The 21,718-nt window shown below is 48.6% G+C and overlaps 1 protein-coding gene and 1 long non-coding RNA gene across 6 annotated transcripts in view; one reads left to right on the top strand and one right to left on the bottom strand.

Annotated features, from left to right (window-relative positions):
* cpt1ab (carnitine palmitoyltransferase 1Ab (liver)) overlaps positions 1–16,617 on the bottom strand; it is a 40,228-nt gene extending 23,611 nt beyond the window's left edge. Inside the window, exons 1-5 of one of the 4 annotated variants that reach the window (XM_084477668.1) lie at positions 16,471–16,617; positions 13,856–14,021; positions 5,285–5,427; positions 1,095–1,266; positions 500–601 (exon numbers count right to left, since the gene is read on the bottom strand). In XM_084477668.1, coding sequence (XP_084333794.1) covers positions 500–601; positions 1,095–1,266; positions 5,285–5,427; positions 13,856–13,996 — 558 coding nt within the window. In that variant the 5' untranslated portion in view covers positions 13,997–14,021; positions 16,471–16,617. Of the gene's footprint in view, positions 1–499; positions 602–1,094; positions 1,267–5,284; positions 5,428–6,985; positions 7,069–13,855; positions 14,022–15,199; positions 15,350–16,470 lie in introns of those variants that run through there. The other 3 variants (XM_084477665.1, XM_084477666.1, XM_084477667.1) reach the window with 3 other exon arrangements.
* LOC311357654 lies at positions 16,509–21,150 on the top strand. 2 transcript variants are annotated; one of them, XR_014637882.1, is made up of 4 exons: positions 16,509–16,647; positions 16,755–16,813; positions 17,689–17,808; positions 17,987–21,150. It is a non-coding gene; the product is annotated as an uncharacterized lncRNA (long non-coding RNA). The 2 variants fall into 2 exon arrangements; XR_014637883.1 differs by having other exon boundaries at positions 17,689–21,150.
* Positions 21,151–21,718: the final 568 nt, after the last annotated feature.

Below are 21,718 nucleotides of genomic sequence, written 5' to 3'. Positions count from 1 at the left end.
CAACTGGATCCATGGACTCAACATTATCTATTGGCTAAGGCACCTAGTGCCCTCCTAACCATCCCTGGAAGGAGGGAAAGTTGACCTATTTTTAGTAGGCTTAGGGGGAGGGGTCATATACTAGGGGCCTGCAGAGCCTGTTGAGACTAGGAGGTTGTAAGGTCATGCTTACACCTACCCCACATGATGTTATTTAACAGGTACACTAAAATCAAGGGCAGGGGGACGTCTGATTGGCTGGCTTCCGCTTTGATTCAGGTGCAGTTCTACTACTGAAGCCCAGCAGGGGACTGTTCAGATGATTAAGAAGGGCAGATGATTAACCAAACTCTATGGAAGCCTTCGAGTTTAACCTATCTGTTTGGTCTCTGCAGCGTTCCGTCTGTTTAACACACACACACACACACACACACACACACACACACACACACACACACACACACACACACACACACACACACACACACACACACACACACACACACACACACACACACACCCTTGTGCAGGTGTCCTTCACAGGGGGCACAGGGAGGCGAGGGAGAGAGTTCTGGAAGCTGTACAGCATGGGCTTCCTCCCAGAGAACACCTTCACCAACACCTGAACGAGAACAGGAATCACAACACAAAGGGCGGGGCTTGATTTATGCTTAGCAAACATGCAATGTAAACATATGGACAATAGCCAGCAACACTTAATCATAACGTCTACCTTCTTAAGCTATTAAGTAATATTTAAAAGCCCTAACCCTGTTCTTGATACCTGGACAACATAAGACAGCTTTGAACCTAAATACACAGGACCTAAGGGTTCATGAGGGGGTGAACACTTGTTTAACACCGTCTGATTTAGTGTGACATAGTAAACCTCTTAAGACTTAACTAATCGCCTAAAGTGAAATCAGGCTGGGGAGGAGAAGTGTCCCTGAACATTGTCTGTCTGTCTCTGCGTGTGTGTGAGAGTGTGTGATTGAGTGAGTGAGTGAGTGAGTGAGAGAGTGTGAGTGATATTGAGTGACTGAGTGAGTGTGAGTGAGTGAGTTTGAGTGTGTGAGTCAATGTGTGAGTGAAAGTGTGTGAGTGTGTTTGTTCACCATCCAGAGTTTGGCGGACCAGGACACAGAACCGTGCTGGACGTACATCCAGCCATGCCACGACAGCAGGCACTTGAGGACGTTCCTCATGACGAAGATGATGCTGACCCACAGCCCTGTGCCCACCAGCACGCCACCCACCGCCTTCTGGCTGTCACAGGACAGGTACCGACTGGGGAGGGACAGGTGGAGGGAGGGACAGGGGGAGGGACAGGGAGAGGACAGGGGGAGGGACAGAAGGAGGGACAGGGGGAGGGACAGGGGGAGGGAGGGACAGAGGGAGGGAGGGAGGGACAGGGGGAGGAAGGGACAGAAGGAGGGATAGAGGGAGGGAGGGACAGAGGGAGGGATAGAGGGAGGGAGGGACAGAGGGAGGGATAGAGGGAGGGAGGGACAGAGGGAGGGACAGAGGGAGGGAGGGACAGAGGGAGGGAGGGACAGAGGGAGGGACAGGGGGAGGGAGGGACAGAGGGAGGGAGGGACAGAGGGAGGGAGGGACAGAGGGAGGGACAGAGGGAGGGAGGGACAGAGGGAGGGACAGAGGGAGGGAGGGACAGAAGGAGGGACAGGGGGAGGGACAGGGGGAGGGAGGGACAGAGGGAGGGAGGGAGGGACAGGGGGAGGAAGGGACAGAAGGAGGGATAGAGGGAGGGAGGGACAGAGGGAGGGATAGAGGGAGGGAGGGACAGAGGGAGGGATAGAGGGAGGGAGGGACAGAGGGAGGGACAGAGGGAGGGAGGGACAGAGGGAGGGACAAAGGGAGGGAGGGACAGGGGGAGGGAGGGACAGAGGGAGGGACAGAGGGAGGGAGGGACAGAGGGAGGGAGGGACAGAGGGAGGGACAGAGGGAGGGAGGGACAGAGGGAGGGAGGGACAAGGGGAGGGACAGAGGGAGGGACAGAGGGAGGGACAAAGGGAGGGACAGAGGGAAGGAGGGACAGGGGGAGGGACAGAGGGAGGGACAGAGGGAGGGGGGGACAGGGGGAGGGACAGAGGGAGGGAGGGACAGAGGGAGGGAGGGACAGGGGGAGGGACAGAGGGAGGGAGGGAGGGACAGAAGGAGGGACAGAGGGAGGGAGGGACAGAGGGAGGGACAGAGGGAGGGACAGAGGGAGGGACAGGGGGAGGGACAGAGGGAGGGACAGAGGGAGGGACAGGGGGAGGGACAGAGGGAGGGACAGAGGGAGGGACAGAGGGAGGGACAGAGGGAGGGACAGAGTCCCTCCGACAGAAGGAAATCAGTCAGTAAGTGAAGCCTCCACCAGTGTTGCCAGATTAGGCCAGATTTCCCGCCCATTCTGGCAACACTGGCGACCCCATAGCGGAAGGGGGCGGGTTATTGTCATTAAAAAAGATAAATTACTTCTGGCAAATTCTAATCTTATAGACAATAATACAGTTTTAACATTTAACAAAATTCAACTAATTCACTCAACTTTTTTTCCTTTTGAAAAAGTGGAGAATTATCGCAAAAGGGCTCTTCAAGATGCAGATAAAAACAAAACAATGAACAATTTCTATAGAAGTGTTACACTGTTTATTAAAAAGGAGTTAATGCTTTTAGAAGTGGATTTGTCTGTTTAAGTGAAATCAAAATCATGTTTTTTAACTCATGGCCTTGATGCCCTGGCATGTGGTCTTTGTGCCCACAACAAAATTGCCCTGCTGCAGGCCAAGTGGCCTTGCCCCTAAAATCACAAAATTCCAAGCCTCGCAACCAGTGAAATAAAAGTCTATTGACAGTCACTTTGGTCGCACGTCTGATTGAGTTAACAGCTTAAATCAGACACGTGGATACGTTCAAATGATGTTAACATAGTTAAGGGTTATCAGAAACACCTACAAAACAGAGTGATACACACATAGTGAAAAGTCCCAGTGCTCAGTCCTCAGTAGCACTCATGGAATGCCTCTTGTCCAATGAAATTACTTGGAATTAACTATTGTTTAAAACTTTGATATATTGGCCAGATTCTATTAAAGATTCTTATTAAATAGAGATTTAGCCCTGGAGTCATTTAAGGTAAGCATCGAGACATGTGAGCGCGTAGAGCTTGGTTCGACTGGAGCCCTAGCAAGTGAATGGGCTCACAGAACAGGAGAAAAGCATGGCGTTGCATTCTAAGCAGCTCTGCAGGTCTATTCACTTGGACTAGTGCTGTACAGCTGACATCATGAGTGAATGCTAATCAAACCCTTGACAGGAAAACCCAGGAGCAGGGATATACCTCACAACTAATTGATATTGTTTGTTAAATTTAATATAGTGAGAATCATTGATATTGTGTCGCTTGCTAGTAACAACCAATTATGGCAAGTAGGATTGCAAATAATTATTATTTGCATTGTCCGTTTTTGAGATAATATAAGTATTATGTTTAGCATTCATTGAAATGGAGTGTGCGTCCAACCAGTCATTGTTTACTTCAGGTCACAAAATACTCCATCACAAGTAACCAGACTTGCTTTGTCTGATGAGCAACCCAGAAAAACCAACCATTATGTTATCCTGGTTAAGGATTTTGGAAAAAATGACTTAAAGAATGTTGTCCTCATCGTGAGCATGGGTTGGCTGAACTGATGACATGCTTTGGCAGCACTTGAAGTATACCAGTACCATTGGTATCTGGGGGGTATATTTAGTCCTGAACACACACACCGATCTAGTACACTACGAAGTGAAACCATTGAGCCACAGAGCATCTATTTGTACTTCTTCTGTAAACAACTCATTAACCCAAACTTTAGTAATTATATCTGTAAACCACAAGATACCTCTATTACTTGGCTGGAACTTACAATCACTTCTCTGTAGCAGGTAATTAGGAAGCACCGATGAGTCATTACTATGGACTCTGGAACAGGGCTTATTTAGAAAATAAACAATATACTTTGGGTGTTATGATACTGCAACACACACAGTTCACCCACACACACACGGACGTGCATCCGTCTATTCTCCCGCTATTCTACCGACGGGCCGTATATGTAAATGACATATCCTGACGTTGGACCTCCTGAAAAAAAGACTACCCCTGAGGTAGTATTTTAGTATTTAATTACCTTATATGTGAATGAGCATTAGGATGTCGGCATTTCACACCAGTTGAGTGAGCGTGTTGATGACGCTTCTGTCTACGTTTGCATGTCATTGAGTAGCACCCGCACCCTTATCGATAATCAGCCTATTGCCTTTTGCTCGCTGAATGGTTTAAAACATATTTTAATGTGGCACTGCTTTTCAGAGTCATTCGTGGTGAACGCTAAATGATAGGTCTTATCGTAACCCTCAAGTACAACATAATACAATAAATGAGTTCACAGCTGCGCACACACATATGCTACTCTCGTAACAATTATTATTGACAACAGTTAGCTAAACATTATAGGGTCCCGTCCTTCCACTCCCTGTTTTCTCAGTTAAACACAGAAATCAACTACATTTGTCCCAATGTTTGTTAGATGTGAAATGAAGCCAAAAAAGGCGCTCTCTTCCTCCGGTAACGCAGTTATTCGCGACGCCTTTCTTGTTCGTCGTTTCTTCTATTTGTCTCTAACTCATGATCCAATCTTTCATCGATCGATGTGGATGTTGTGGATGCAACGGAATATATGCATCGCTGCAGCAACATTTAAGATGATCGCGATGAGTTCTGCCTCCGCGCTGCGGTTAAACCAACACAAACAGAGACCCTACGTCATATCCCGCCCCTTGCAAGCCCGCCCAGCTTAAGCAGCCGGGGATTCTACTGATGACTGAGTGACACCGATGTCCGCATATCGTGCATCAAGTGTGAATACGTGTGAATGACCCTCACGGTCGAACCTCCTGATCCACAAATGTGGAGAAAAGACGGAGGTCATATGTGAACGGCTTATGTAAAGCGTTTTAAGTGCTTTTAAAAGAGCTGTATAAGCGTAATGAGTTTTGACTATTATTTAGTGTTAGGATCTTATGTACGCCTTCTGCGTGTGAGGACACGGAAACCACACATATTACACAGGACCCTTCCCACCCACTCCATAATCAATACAGCTCCTTCCATCTGGTCATCTGTACAATATGGTCAACAGAACACCTGAACAATTCCCTTGTGTATTTGTATTGGTTCAATGCTTTCAAGAGTCAGACATTTGTGTCTGCAGATGATTTTCTCTCAACGTTAAGAACTGAATGTCAGCTGCCTTACCCAATGGGTATGTGCTGCCCCAGCTTGGCCACCAGGCCCTGGGAGGGGTCCAGCTGGTTGTACTTGTTGTAGGACAGGTAGGCTCCCACCACCACCATGAAGCCCCCAGGGCTGCCCGGGTACACGCCAGTCATCACCCCGTTCTGTTAACAGATGAGGGCATTAGTGTGATGATCGAAAGCAATCCAGAAATCAATTGTGGAGGGCCTGGTTCAACGCTTTCACCAAAGTAACAGAGCTCTAAATTAGTTTGTGATAAGTTGATTTAGTTTGAGTTCGCTGAAATAGTTTATTTCCCATCAAATGAATTAAAATAAATAATATCAGCTATATAATAATACAAATATCAAACAATAGAAATATAGCAATAAAAAGTTTTTTTTACACTGCCAAATATTTACATTTAAATTTAGGGCATTTAGCAGACGCTTTTATCCAAAGCGACTTACAATAAGTACATTTGTCATAAGAAGTGAAACAATATATCGCCGTCGGTACAGTAAAGATGTTCATAGAACCAAGTGCAAGTACTAACAATCGCCAGGCTAACCCCATTCCCCCTATACAGCAGTGATAGCTAGCTACTTCAGATGCTACACAACTAAGTACATGCTACACAACATGCATGCACAACACAATTAAGTACATGCTACCCAATTAAGTACAATGAATGAATACAACCTGCATTAAGTGCATTCATTAAGTGCCAGGACGTACAACAAACAATAGTGCAATGGACAAATAAGGGACTGAATGGCTATGTAGAGTCTCTTTTAACAGGTGGGTTTTGAATCGTTTGCGGGAGCTGGTGAGCAACTCTGCGGTCCTGACATCAGCAGGGAGCTCGTTCCACCACTGTGGTCCCAAGATAGAGAAGAGTTGTGATTTAGCTGATCGACCTTTGCTTGCTCTTAGTGATGGCGGTACCAGACGTCCAGCTGAGGTAGTTGAGCGGAGGGATTGAGCTGGGGTGTGTGGTTTGACCAAGGCTTGGAGGTAGGCAGGGGCAGTTTCATCGACTGCCGACTGTATGCCAGTACCATCATCTTCAATCTGATGCGGGCTACTACAGGGAGCCAGTGGAGGTGGCGGAAGGGGGGTTTAACATGGGAGAATTTAGGTAGGTTGAACACGAGGCACGCTGCCGCGTTCCGGATAAGCTGCAAAGGTTTAATAGCAGAGACCGGGAGTCCAGCTAGGAGCGAGTTGCAGTAGTCCATGCGGGAGATGATATACCAGTCTTATACTCGCCTCTTTCTTGGCATGGCCCGCGTGTTAACACTGCATTTTCATGTAAATGCGATTAGACGGCATAGTGGTACCAGGGCGGGACTTGGGTAGAGGTGTTGCTGCGTTGTCTCTACAACACAGACAACGCAGCGACATCTACATGAGTAGTTCTAACTGGAGAGACGGTGAAATCTTGTGATGCAGTTGCTTTTAAAGAAGACTGGGAGAGATGGTGGGTTCTATTTCATCCTTACTGACCGCCAGAGGCGGTGCTTAAAGCACTGGATATATCCACCTCGCGCATGCGCATTTCGAGTACCTAATACCAACATAGTCACCTGTGACCCCCACGTGACACCGGGAAGGCTATAACTTCCGGTGTCGTTAGAGGATCTGTTCCTTTTCATCTTCTCGCTAAGGAGCAAGTACCGTTTTTGGACTTTGAGAAAAAAGGATAATTTACATACTTACAGCAAGCTACGTGCAGCCTCGCGACAATCATCGGAGCCGCGGACAACCCGTCCTCCAGAGGCTGTGGCTAGCTGGTTACAAGTCTGAAGAGGGACACAGGTAGGTGGTCGGCGCTTGTTGGTGAAGGCAGTGCGTTCGCTCCCGCTCGCAGCACACGTTGGCCTCACTGCTCCCTTATTGTTTGGTGTGTTAGCCGTTAGCTTTGCTCTGTTCTAACCACCATCTACTTTTCAGAACTTACCGGTGAAGGCAGTGCTCTCGCCCCCGCTCCCAGTAACATCTTTTAATTTGTTTTTCTGTTTAGCAGCAGCGCTTACGCTCAAGCTAATTACTATTTGTTAGTTACAGGTGAAGGCAGTGCTCTCGCTCCCGCTCCCGGTAACGCTGCCTTTTTTTGGCTTTTCTATTTACTTTTAGCAGCAGCGCTCACGCTCAGGCTAATTGATTTTCCGTTTACTGAGAAGTGCTTCCGGTGACATGATTGTTGGGCTGCCGTAATGGCCCACCTATGTGTCGCCTGCACGGCTCCCCTGGAGCCCGAGGATGGTCATGACAGCTGCCCTCCTTGCCTCGGCCTCGAGTATTTGAGGGAGGGCCTCACTGTCAGTGCCTGCATGAATTGCAGCCTCCTGCCGTGGGCACTCAGACTGGCTAGGCTAGCAGGGATGGAGCAGCGGGCAATAGCTGTCGACCCCTCTGCCTTAACCGGTCTCCCCCAAAATCTGCGCTCTTGGCTCCGGCACGACGGAGCTGCGGCTAAGGGTGCCCCCCCCAAAAAGAAGGCGAGGGGCGGGCTGTCCTCCAAGGTGGACCAATTGGCGTCTGACATGGAGCAGATGAAGTCGCTCCTCCTGGCCCTTCAGCCTGGGACTGGTCGGGGGCTGGCTGGACTACAGCCTGACCCTCCCTTGGAGGATGTGCCTTCGTTGGACGATGCCGTCACTTGCGGCTTCGGCTAACTTCTTTAACGAAGTTAATACTGAAGACGACGCCTCTCACACATTGCAGACGGACCCGGGTCAGGCCAGCGCCTTCTTCAGGCGCAACCCTGCTCCATCAACATTCACCGTTCCCCCTTCAGAGGAATACGTGAAGGAGCTCCACGCGACCTTCTGTCTAAGGCCTATGATTTGGCAGCACGCATGGGTCGCATTGGCAACTCCCTCTCCCACCTACTGCTGGGCCTTTCAACCTCCCTGCAGCAGGCTCAGGTCGAGCCGTTACTGCAGAGTCTGAGCGATGCTTCACTGCAAGCGTTTGCCCTTATGTCAAGGGAGTTGGGGTGCACAATGTCCACCCTTGTTCAAACTCGCCGCCAAGTTTGGCTGGCTCAGTCACCCCTGACAGAGACATGCAGGAAGGTCCTCCGTGCGGTGCCAGTGGACCCAGGGGAGCTTTTTGGGGCAGCTGCCCTGGAGGCACTGGAGAGGGCTGCCCGAGCAAGGCAGACCAGACAGGAGCTATTGGGGCTCCACAGGAGCATGTCCGCTCCTAGCAGGCCTAGGGGCCCCTTGGCTGTCCACCAGCGCTCCCAACCGGATTACCCTGGTGGCCTACGGACGTCTGCTCAACAGCCCGAGGGGTTTCGGGCCCCCGAGCGCCCACCTCCCTGGCAGCCGCGTGCCTCACAGCCTAACCGACGCCCCCCCAGAGCCTCAGGAGGCCGAGGGGGCAGGCGCTAGGCCCATGGGGTCGGTCGTCGGCTGCTTTTCCAGCAACAGCTCAGTTACTGGGCTGCCTGTACTTCAGACCCTTGGGTAGTTTCCACCTTAACCCAAGAGTAATAATAATAATAATAATAATAATACATTTTATTTGTTGAGCACTTTACATTCGAAAATCTCAAAGTGCTACAGAGTTTAAGAGGGAAAAAAAGGGGTTGTTAAAACATAATACATATACAGTAAAAGAAAAATTAGCAAAAGGCTTTTTTAAAAAGGTAAGTCTTAAGGTTTCGTTTGAAAACTGCTGTAGTCTGTGGGGCCTTCAGGTGGTCAGGGAGGGCATTCCATAGTCTCGGGGAAGCAGCGGAGAAAGCCCGATCGCCCATGGTGCGGAGCTTGGTTTTAGGTGGTCTGAGGGTGTGTGTTGATGCAGAGCAAAGGGTGCGTGAGGTGGTCTGGGGGATGAGGAGCTCCTGGAGGTAGGGTGGGGCATGTCCGTGGATGCACTGGTGGGTGAGGAGGGAGACCTTGAATTCAATTCTGATTGTGACAGGGAGCCAATGAAGGGATTTGAGGATGGGGGTGATGTGTTCATATTTGCGCACCCTCATCAGGATCCTGGCAGCGCTGTTTTGTATGTATTGGAGCTTCTGGATGCTCCTGCCAGAGATCCCGATGAGTGCATTGCAGTAATCTAACCTGGAGGAGACAAAGGCATGGACTAGCTTCTCTGCATCTGCCAGGGTGAGTGTAGGCCGGAGTTTGGCAATGTTTTTGAGGTGGTAGAATGCGTTCTTGCGGAGGTGATTGATGTGGGTATCATAGTTCAGTTGCTGGTCCATTTTAACACCCAGGTTGGTGACAGATGTGGAAAGGGGGATGTTTTGGCCAGAGAAAGTGATATTGGTGATATGGGAGGAGCGGAGCTGATGTGGTGTGCCGATGAGTATGGCTTCTGTTTTAGAGCTGTTTAATTGAAGAAAGTTGAGCTTCATCCATGCCTCTATCTCCTCCAGGCAAGTGGCACCTCTTCCTGTGTGATGTTGGAGAAGGAGCTGAGCTGAGCTGACAGCTCTCGGGTACGAATTGCAGTTCCGACGCCGGCCCCTAGCCTTCAGCCGGGTCAAAATGACTATCGTCAGCGATCCGGCGAAGGCCTTAGCCCTGAGCCAGGAGTTGTCCGCCCTCCTGGCCAAGGGAGCTATCGAGCCAGTGGATCCTCTGCTGCACCCCAGAGGCTTCTACTCGAGATATTTTCTCATGGCAAAGAAAGATGGCGGATTCAGTCCCATTCTCGACCTTCTCGACTCAACAAGTTCCTGAAGATATTACCTTTTCACATGCTCACCGCATCAGACACACTGCGGGTGGTTACCAGGGGCGAGTGGTTCACCACCGTAGACTTGAAGGATGCATACTTCCACGTTCCGATTGAATAACACCATCAGCACCTCAGCTACTTCAGCACGCGGCCTGGCTGGGCCTGACGGTGAATCTCCTGAAAAGTCACCTGAACCCATCTCAGCAGGTCACATACCTGGGGATGGTCCTGGACTCAGACGCCATGAGGACGTATCTGTCACCACGGCTGGTCAACGACATCCTCCTCTGCCTCCCCCTCTTCCCCTCGAGTGTGGCAGGATGGTACCGTTCATCCAATTCCTCCAGCTCCTGAGCGAACTTACAGCTGCCTCAGCTGTGGTGCCTCTCGGCTTGCTGTCCCTGTGGCCACTGTAGATATGGCTAAACAGCCTCCACCTGGACCCCAAGTGGCACAGGCACCGGAAGGTCAGGGTGTTGCAGTGATGCCTCCTCTCTCTGTCCCCATGGAGAAAGAGGCCATATCTGTCGGCTGGTGTACCCATGGGCGCCATCCTGTCCCGTCGGGAGTTGGTCACAACAGACGCTTGCCTCTCGGAATGGGGAGCGGTGTGGCAGGGCAGGACTGCCCAGGGGCAGTGACCGGCCCAGAACAATGCGCATATCAACGTGCTAGAGCTCAGTGCAACTAGCACTCAACCACTTTCTGCCCCAACTGAAAGGCAAGCACGTGCTGGTTCGATCAGACAACAAGTCCACTGTTGCCCAAATAAACCACCAAGGGGGAACACGGTCTACAACGCTACTCCGGGTATCTCGGAGCCTGTTGACCTGGGCATATCCCCGCCTGGCCAGCGCGCGGGCAGTCTTCATCCCAGGGGAGCGGAATCAGGTCGCAGACTTCCTGTCGCGACAGAAGCCCCCACCGGGGGAATAGCGGCTTCACCCGGAGGTGGTGGAGGTGATATGGGGTCTCTTTGGCAGGGCGGAAGTGGACCTCTTCGCCTCAGAGGAATCTGCTCACTGCCCCCTCTGGTTCTCCTGGACGGAGGTGACCAGCCCCCTCGGACAGGACGCCTTGTCTCACGACTGGCCACAGAGTCTGTGGCCAGTCTGTGGAGTCTAAGCTGTTCTCTGACTGGTGTAAGGGGAAGGCAGTGGACCCAGCACGTTGCGCCGTGGCCACCGTTCTGGAGTTCCTGCTGTCCCTCCTCGATAGTGGTCGTGCTCATTCCACCCTGAGGGTCTATGTGGCTGCTATTTCTTCCCAGCATGAAAGGGTTGACGGAGCCACAGTGGGGTGCCACAGGTTGGTGTCCCTCTTTCTTAGAGAGGCTCTGTGGCTGCGTCCCCCTAGGACCCTGAGGGCCCCAGCATGGGATCTGCCCCTGGTGCTGGAGGCCATGTCATTACCTCCGTTTGAGCCCTTGACCCAGGTAGGGTTAAAGTGGCTGTCCATGAAGGTGGCTTTCCTGCTTGCCATTACCTCCGCGAAGCGGGTCGGGGAGTTGCAGGCCCTATCCGTGGCAGATACATGCCGGCGTTGGAACCCTGATGGCTCGGGTGTAGTCTTATGGCCGAATGTGGCATTCCTGCCCAAGGTGCTTTCACGCACCCATCTCAACCAGCCTATCCAGCTCGCTCGTTTTGACTCCCCATCTGAGGAGGGTAGATCTGAGCTGCTCTGCCCGGTACGGGCGCTTAAGGCCTACATTGCTGCTAATGCCAGTATACGACAGTCAGAGCAATTGTTTGTGTGTCACGATGGCCCTAACAGAGGTTGTGCTCTCTCCAAACAGCGACTGTCCCACTGGGTTGTCGACGCCATTACACATGCCTATGGGGCCAGTGGCCGCCCCCCGCCATCTGGGTTGAGGTGCCACTCCACCAGAAGCGTTGCAACTTCATGGGCTGCACTAAGAGGGGTGCCCCTGGAGGCTATCTGTGCTGCGGCATCGTGGACAACGCCTGGAACATTCACAAGGTTCTACCGGGTCAACGTCGCCGCCCCCTATCCAATGGGTGCGGCCCTACGTCCAAGCTCTGCTGCCTCCAATGAGTGAGGTGGGTGTTGGATTCTTCGTGACCTTGTTGGTATTGTCATCCAGTGCTTTAAGCACCGCCTCTGGCAGTCAGTAAGGATGAAATAGAATGAAAGTTACAGATGTAACTACGGTTCTATGAATCTTGGATGACTGCCAGAGCTTCTAGTCACTACAGAATCCTTGTGTTTTCGCGAGAAGATTCTAGGAACAGATCCTCTAACGACACCGGAAGTTATAGCCTTCCCGGTGTCACAGGTGACTACGTTGGTATTAGGTACTCGAAATGCGCATGCGCGAGGTGGATATATCCAGTGCTTTAAGCACCGCCTCTGGCGGTCATCCAGGATTCATAGAACCATTAGTTACATCTGTAACTTTCGATCTATGAGAAAGGAACTTTCTTTACAAGGCTTTCGTTCATTGGAGTTGGCAGGGGCCTACTCCGATGAACCAAGAAAGCCGGCTCCTTGACGAAGGCGGAATATACCCCCTCGGTTTTACACAAGCAAGACAGTGAAATTGCAGGGTGTGCCAATATTTACACTGCCAAGCTGGTAAATATGCCTAAAGTTACTGATCACAGTAACTGATGGGCTATAAAATAATAAAAATACCCTTTAAAACCAAAAGATGACAGGATTACCTCAGGATTGGTAAAATGAGGTTCTACGTTTCAAAATACCATTAATAAGCCGCTCCGTAGTATAAATGGCCTCTTATTACGCGTCTTTGCCCCGACCCAAATATTGACATGTATGCCCAATGCTGGCATGAAACGGTAACCAAATAGTTTAAATGGTACAATGTTCTTCGGGGGCCGCGACCACACTGTGCTGCCAGTCTACTGATGGTTGAGTGAGCGTCTGTGAGTACTAATACTGCAGATTCAAACTTTAGTAAAACCCTGAACTTGACAGATTTAGAAAACAAGGCCTCCATTATTTTGCAAGGAATTCATTGAGACACAGTGGCTTTGATTCTGGTTATTGGCCGAGAGCACATTGAGGAAAACGGTCTTCCTTGTCGTGAAGTGATGCAGATGATTATTTCTTTACAAGGTTATCTTTTACTCGCAAACCTCTAATGTAAATGAGCATATCTACTTTATATTGTCCCGGCATTAGGAACTTTTTAGGCCTTGATTATTTTCTTTGAAGTCTTTGTGTTTGCATAATCTACCAATAAGATGCTCCGGAAATTAGGCTGCAGGGAGAAATTTGGTTTGTGGAATAGATAGATAGATAGATAGATTTACTTTATTGATCCCAAGCTGGGAAATTGCAGTGTAGCAGCAGCATTACACACAGTAATAACACAAATAAAGAGAAACAACCTTGACATATATATGAAAAAGAAGCAATATAAAATGTAATATAAAAAATGTATAAATAAGCAGCATAATTGTAGTGCAAAGTAGAAAGTAGAAATATAAGGTGCAAGTGAACAGATAAAACATATAAGGTGCTTTGAGACTGTATTATTATTATTATTATTAGTTCAATCAGGATACAAGCAGAGGCTTTATTTTTTTTTTAAATACAGTAGTGAAGCAGAAAGTGAAAGCACTTGTGTTGAAGCACACCAATGTTGTATTCTAGTTGCCCCCTTGTGTCTGTAAAGTCTTAATCCAGGACAGTGCCATATATGGACATAGCAGACATGACATTATCTTTTTGTTATGCACGCTGGCTTTGAGGTGTAGATCTTGTTTATAGAGCGACACCGTTGTTGAGTTTTTTCTAACAGAAACACAGCACAGTGTACAACGTCAAAGAGACAGTCGGACACAGTCCCTTTGGGTTTGTGTATGACGGTGTGTGGGAGGTTGGAGTCCGGCTCACCTTGAAGCGGATGAACCGCTTCTTCCAGGAGTGGAGGCCAGAGAGGTAGATCTGTCGCAGGGCCTCATGGCACAGCTGGAGGTCGATCCCGTCCGGGGTGACCGTGAACTGGAAGGCCACAGCCTGGTGAGCTTCTGCCATGGTGGGCTACTGCTGCTGGGGGTCACTGTTGAGGAGACGACATACCCCTGATCATTACTGCCAAGAGATAGGCCATGTAACTACATAGCGTACCAAACCATGTCAATACCAACAAACACACCTATTATTCATGTAAACAACTACATTTAGGGATCATTTTTGCAGCACAAAGTCAAATTGTACACTTTTGAATTGAAAATAAAAGACGGGACGTTTTCTGGCAGTTGCAAATGTAAGGCAAGCTGTCCAGGCCTAAAAATAGAGACAGATCATCTGAAGCAGGCCAGGGTTTTCTCATTGCATGTTCCACCTGTTCTGCATGTACTGGTATCAGGCGCTATCGGAGTGTTACACAGTGTTACGCAGTACACACTCTTCAAGGTCTCTCTCAGGGAGTGCGGGTCCAACGTCCACACTCCCGTGTGACGTTGTTGCACCACTGAGAGTTTGGGATTATCGCACTACGGGTTGTGTTATGGTATGTTAACATAGACCACTGATTAGGGTGCAGAACTTCTGGGAGGCAAATATGGCGTCAAGCAACATTAACTTTGCTAAGAGATTTAATAAAAAGTAATTTGATGGAATCACATTTTGTGTGACATGCAACACATTTTTCTATGTCAACACACGCATTCAGGGGAGTAGATCACAGCTGCAGCCACAGAGGTTTCCGTGAGAAGATGCACTTCTAGATCAGACTGCATCGACTGGTTTGGTTACCATGACGCCACGGCATGTCATGATCTTGTCTATGCGGGAACTGCAATTGGTCAAATGTCGAGAGTATAAACTGGATAGTAGTGGTATAAATGTTATAAATGAATAAAACAAAATAAAAAACACAGACCAACAAATGTGGTCAGTTTTTAATTTTGTTTGTGTGTCTGTTTGTATGTGGTATTTACACACAAACGCTGTCAACACAACATATTAGAAACATATAAGGGGAGTTACTGGGTGGTTGATTTGGTTCGAGAAGCAAGGGAATTTAACCATCTTGACACACCAAACACAGGTTAAACTCGGGACGTATCTATTCCTTAGTAGAAGCAGGTCAGTTTACGCTCTGAATGATGTGAAAATATCATATATGTATATATGTCAATCTGATTATAAAAACAAAACATTCATTAACATACAAGGTAAAAATAACAGCGTAAGTTTAAAATAAATCCATCATTGCTGTCGCAAGCACCGCACCTGTTATAGAGAAATGTCAACCCAAACTAGATTTCAGCACTGCACATTCTGCACCATGCCAGTACAGAGCATCTCTCCAACCAAACAGCCTTCGGGAAAATACGGAAAATGTACGCCCGAAAAGCCTGTGGCAAATTCTGTATGCGTAGAAAATGAAAAGTGATCTAATAGTTCTCCATACACATCTGAGCAAAAAAGCTCCTCTCCCTCCCCGAGCGGGGCGTCTGTCGCGTCACGTGATCTGCATGCGCAGAATGGAACTAGGGGAAAGGTCGCGCACACACACACACACACACACACACACACACACACACACAGCCTTGAGAAAACCCGGCAAACTCTCATATCTTCCCTCTTCATGGAATATATACGTTAAGGGACCTGACCTAACCTACCTTAGCCCACCTTCAAACGTGTAATAACATCCAGCCCAGCACCTCACTGTGTTTTGTTGTATTTCAACACAATGTAGCTTTAATTAATACCATACAAACCACATCATCAAACGTAGCGCCGCGTATAGAAGGACATGGGACGCATATTGGGTTTGATATTGACAGTATTTTGGTCATTTACCACGTGGCCTGGGCAGAACTGGGTCAACAGGCACAACGAGATGTTCATTCGCCACAATATTAAGTATTTCACTTCATGTCGTAGAGCTGTTATTCCATTATGTTCCCGTTCAGGGACAGTAGACGTTGACCTTCACTGCGGTGCTGAAGGACCACCGGTGCAGTTGTAAAATAACCAGAATAATCCACTTAATACACATTGACCAGGACCTGTCATGCACAGTACAGGACCATCAGTCCGCTTTCTTTAGTGGATGACCTTTACTTAAACTTGAACCGGATAGGTATGGCTAATACAATACAACGCCAGACTGCAGACGATGCAGAGTTGTATTCTAAAACATTATGAATAGACAATAAATGATTCCTCGGGCCTTTTTAAGGTTAAATCTGGATGAGATACAGAGAGGACTGAGCACCGGGCTGGAGACCAGCGATGCCAGTACCTCTCCAGACACTGGTCCTAGACTCTCTAGGTCCTCACTACAGGTCCTACTGACGTCAGGTAATGTCACAATACAGGTGGAAGTGCGTCGGGTGAACTGTGAACCGCATGTCTGCCTTTACGGATGTTTAGTTAGCGGTGTGCTCCTACCAGGAACCTCCGGCCATGTTTACGCTCCGACCTCGGAGACCTGCGGTGACGCATCGCCTCCATGAAGGAGCGTCGGTTCAAACAGGGAACAGCATACTCACCGAGCCTTCACCGGAGCTGCAGAGACGGCCTGTTAACGCGGACCTTGTGTGGGTGAGGGTATGTGGATGAGGACGTCTGGCGGAGACTGCTGCTGTCAGCGGCGCATGAAGGGAAGCCGAGCGTTGTGCAGCACCGCCCCGTCTGAGACGTCACGTTCACCGGCCAGCCTCACCAGAGTATGTGAAGGACTTTCTAATATCCAATACACACCGAGAATGACTGAAAATGTATGAAAAAGATGAGCAATGAAATCAAGGGCATTCATTGACATTTTTATTTTCAGGCACATAAGACGCACCAAAGCACCAGAAAACACCCTGCCAACATTGGGGGAGATTTGGGGTGAGTTGAAGGTGGATCATGTACGTCCATACTTTTTCATGAACTTCGTCGAAACAGCGCCCCCTGTAGGATCTTTCTTCTTTTAGGGTTTTTATCCACTTCTTGGTGCAACACCGCCACCGTGGGAACCGGAGCATAAATCAGGCAACCGACTTCTCATAGAACCCAACAAATACAACTAACTAACTATAATTTCAATTTCCGAAAAACGAAATTTAAGCATTCATCCCCTGATAAAAATATATTTTAAACTCATGACCCCTTCACCTCTCAAATCTTCTTTTAATATTGATCTGATTTCTCTTCTTGAACATTCCAACAATATGTTCCAGTGTTGTTGGTATGTTCCACTCTGACAACGATCACAACCCGTTCAGATAAATAATGTACTATTTAATCAAGTATGCCATTCTGTTACTTGTGCTTCCTCATTCCTCCGTCATGCACCACCCACATTACTTGACCTTCTAACCTTCTTTGGGTGTTATACAAATATCCTCCCTTAGAGGATGGGCCTCTAAGGGAGGATGGTTCTTTGTTAATTGTTGTTCATTGTTAGGTGTGAGTGTGATTAGCCGTTACAAGCCGTTTTGAAAATCGGCCTCTTCTGACATCACAAGTGGGCGTGACCTAGATGTGTGCTGGATAGATGAGCAACGTTTGCTACAGTCGACTGGGTAGGCTGGTAGACTGATCTATCCAGCACACATCTAGGTGGACACGTCCACTTGTCATGGCTGACACCTGGTGGTATATGTCACCTTTAACCTTGTCTGTTGAGATGTAAATCAGACATCATTTTAGGGCTTTTTGCCATCAACTGACATTCATTATTTCCCAAACGTGTGTTCTGCTGTGTTCTGCTTTGTTTTCAGTCTTCCCTGCCACACGTAGCCTAGGTGGCTTTACTGGGCTCCCCGAATGACCAGGACACGGGTGATGATGTTTAAACCAGTTTATTGAAGAGTTTGGAAGTCAAACGATACAAAGAGCAGGTGTTGTTCTATTTTGTGTAGGGTACGCCGTGTGGGCTTTGCCTTATGGGCTTGTCCCGTGCGCATGCGCACTGAAAATTTAAACTATGCAACAATCAACGTGGGCACCGCGCACATTCACCACGGCACCATGTATATAACGTGGCGCACAGCAGCGTTCGTCCTCCCTTTCTTTCAGTAATTGCTGAACCAGTGAACAACTTCAACTATCTACGATGAAGAAACGCAGCAGCGGCGTGACGGAGCCCACAGAGGTAAGGCCTCTCTGCTCCTCCTGCCCGGGGTTGTGATGGAGCCCACAGAGGTAAGGCCTCTCTGCTCCTCCTGCCCGGCGGTGTGACAGAGCCCACAGAGGTAAGGCCTCTCTGCTCCTCCTGCCCAGCGGTGTGACAGAGCCCACAGAGGTAAGGCCTCTCTGCTCCTCCTGCCCGGGGTTGTGATGGAGCCCACAGAGGTAAGGCCTCTCTGCTCCTCCTGCCCGGTGGTGTGACGGAGCCCACAGAGGTAAGGCCTCTCTGCTCCTCCTGCCCGGCGGTGTGATGGAGCCCACAGAGGTAAGGCCTCTCTGCTCCTCCTGCCCGGGGTTGTGATGGAGCCCACAGAGGTAAGGCCTCTCTGCTCCTCCTGCCCGGCGGTGTGACAGAGCCCACAGAGGTAAGGCCTCTCTGCTCCTCCTGCCCAGCGGTGTGACAGAGCCCACAGAGGTAAGGCCTCTCTGCTCCTCCTGCCCGGGGTTGTGATGGAGCCCACAGAGGTAAGGCCTCTCTGCTCCTCCTGCCCGGCGGTGCGATGGAGCCCACAGAGGTAAGGCCTCTCTGCTCCTCCTGCCCGGTGGCTCTTCCAGCAGCACACCGGCGGAGTGACGCCGGTCGCTTTGACGGTGCCAGTGAAGTCGGCATCATAGAAGACTTAACAAGGTGGAGGGAAACCACTCAAGTGAGGGGGATACCTTGCTTGCAGTCAGCCCTAAAAGTGGTCTTCTGTCCAGACGCCGGATGGCGTCCGAACGTAGAGCCGCTGCCTCCCACCGACCCCAAACAGCTCGCCGGTCTCTGGGACAGACGTGTGTCTGTGCCTCACTGAATGCTGGAGCATAACCTGCTCTCCTTTGCCTTTCGGCCATGACAGTTTCCAGCCAGACGACGTGGAAAAGATTCTCCAAAGCCGCCATCATCGCTACCGAGGGGGACCAGACCGTGGAAGGACCGACCTGCTTTATCTTTCTTTCCACACATAATATGATATATATGTTATATATCTCAATTATGGAAAGCTATAAATTCACACTTCACATTCACACTACACAACCACGTGTAGAATTGTCAAGCTCCCTTGCCCTCCCTTCAGCCTAGTGGTTGAAGTGCGGTGTAGTATAGCCCGTGTTCGTCCGCCTCCATGCGGCAACCCCATGTGCTTCATGAGCGGGCTGGGGACTGGTCGCACATTACCGCATGTACGGCCTCGTGTACCAGTCCCCTAGACCCCGACATTTTCCCCTTTTTCTCTCTACAGTCGGTTTGCTGTAAGGTGGGGACCTCAGCGTGGTTTTCCCCAGAGCCATAGAGAGAGAAGAGTTGAGACACTCACGTCGTTCACATAAGCCTGCATAGTTCCAAAACACGCGACACTGTCCTGTTCTTCTATGGGACTGACATCAGCGATTGCGATATTGAATGGTAAATATAAATGAAAACACATACCCAAGTACTTGTTTGATTGTTATTGCATCATTGCATATTTGTAAACGTCAGTTTTACATTTAGAATGGTAGGGTGACAACTGAAAGCTATATATAAATATTACTTCGATTTTTACGTTTTTAAGTTTTGGAAAAGCTTCACGTTTGTGTTAGCATGGGTAGCACTAGGCTACTGGCTTTAGTGGCTTAACCTTAACTTTTACCTTACATCTACATCTGCTTTGAAATCAAAGACGATTCAAGATGTTCTTTTTTGCGCAACTGGACCATTGGATTTCCTTGATTTTACTAATTCCGATTCACTTACCCATGGTCAGAAAGCAGAGTAGCAACAGTTTAGCATTTAGTGTCCAGCCAGGTGGGGAAAGGAAACAATTTAAAAAGCAATACAATTTACCACTGGCACCACTGGTTATAAAACGAAAGTTACGTATGTAACTACGCTTCTATGAGTTCTGGATGACCGCCAGAGGCAGTGCTTAACATTGGATGTTATCCATCGCGTATGCGCAGGTCAAGTATTTAATATCAACAAAGTCACATGTGACCGGGGATGACGTCAGGCCGCCCGTCTATATAAGCCCACGTCACTCTCAAAGATGTCCCTTCAGAATCTTCTCGCAAGATTCTGAGTGACCGAGAACTCCAGCGGTCATCCAGAATTTATAGAACCGTAGTTACATACGTAACTTTCTTTCTATTTCATTCTTACTGACTGCCAGAGGCAGTGCTTAACACTGGATGACTATTAACAACGTAGTCATGAGGAATCCTGTACCCACCTATTAGGAAGGGCCTGAGGGTTCCTGAAGAACAGCGGGCTGGGGACCACTGCGTGGCCAGCAGCTATGTTGACCCAGTAAAATCGGGCAAAGGTGCACACTGAAACCCAGGAGGCCGCTGCTCCAATCTCACTTAGAGGCACTCCTCGTAGTGCTGCCCAGGAAGTGGAGACACTCCTGGTGGAATGGCCTCTGATGTTTAGAGGCAAAGGCAGTCCTCTTGACTTTTATGCCTCCTCATTAACCTCCACCACCCACTTGGAAAGCCTCTGTCTGGACAGTGCTTGCCCCTTCCTCGGGCCCCCGTAGCATAAAAACAGGTCATCAGACTAAAAGTTTCCTGTATGTAACATCTCGAGGCTCTCACCGGGCAGAGTAGTTCTGCTGAACTAGCTTCCTCATCCGGTGGGTGTGAGGGGCCATAAGCTGCTAACTCTATGACCTGATACAATGGGCCGAAGGCAGACTCTTTAGAAATGATGAAATGATGGGTTCTGCCACAGTAAGAAAAGTGTTGAAGTGTTAAAATAATAAGACTGTTTTAATGATGATAGGTGATAACTTTCGGCCTACAAAGGCCTTCATCAGATCACATACATTCCGACAACAAATTCTCAGTCATATAGTGTTGGAGCCATTTTGGATATTTATGTTTGCAAATTAATTTGAGTGATTAAGATTGATAACACTATTGAAATAATTATAAATATTTAAGTTTATGAAATATGGTTTAATAGTACGGTGAATTATGGTTTACGATTACTTAATTCTATGTTTGAAAACTGATTGACTGCCGTGTTCTGTCTGGCCAATTGACCGAGACGTCTGACGTTATGACTGGCAGATGTCTAATATATGGATGGGTTACCTATGACCAGGGGGGGCGGAAGTGGCAAACAATTTTTCAACCGCGTGAATGCGATAGGGACATCCTTTTGTTTGTATTTATCAAGAAGGGAACAAATAAATCGATCTATAATTAAGACGCGCGTTGTCCGGATTTATTCGTCTCCCAGAAGCGGCCGCTGAAAAGCTGCCACTATATTAAGTTGAAAAATTGCCCTCCGAAACGTCGGACAAAGAAAACTTGTGGATTACATTTTCGATCAATGCTTGGAAATACATTGGACTGCGTTCAGCATTTACTTGCTTTCTTTATGAGTAACCTGGCGATTTATATTGTCTTCAACCAAGGTACGATCAGACATTAGAAAAGACTTTGAAATGTTTGAATGGACAATAGAAATTGCGTGATCGCAGGAAAAATCATACCGAAGCGGATCATTGAGATCCCGACGTGTTCATTCAACGTGGACACTCTTAAGAATATTGCATATGACAAACTAAAGACTTCAGTAACCAAGCATAACCTGCAATAAATCTACAAAATAATGACGATCCTCCAAATGAATAAATTATGTGCGCAACA

This window comes from Micromesistius poutassou, assembly GCF_964030765.1.
Source record: "Micromesistius poutassou genome assembly, chromosome: 13".
Lineage (NCBI taxonomy): Eukaryota > Metazoa > Chordata > Actinopteri > Gadiformes > Gadidae > Micromesistius > Micromesistius poutassou.
The sequence above is the reverse complement of the archived record's forward strand: the minus strand, read 5'-3'. Positions and strand labels throughout refer to the sequence as shown.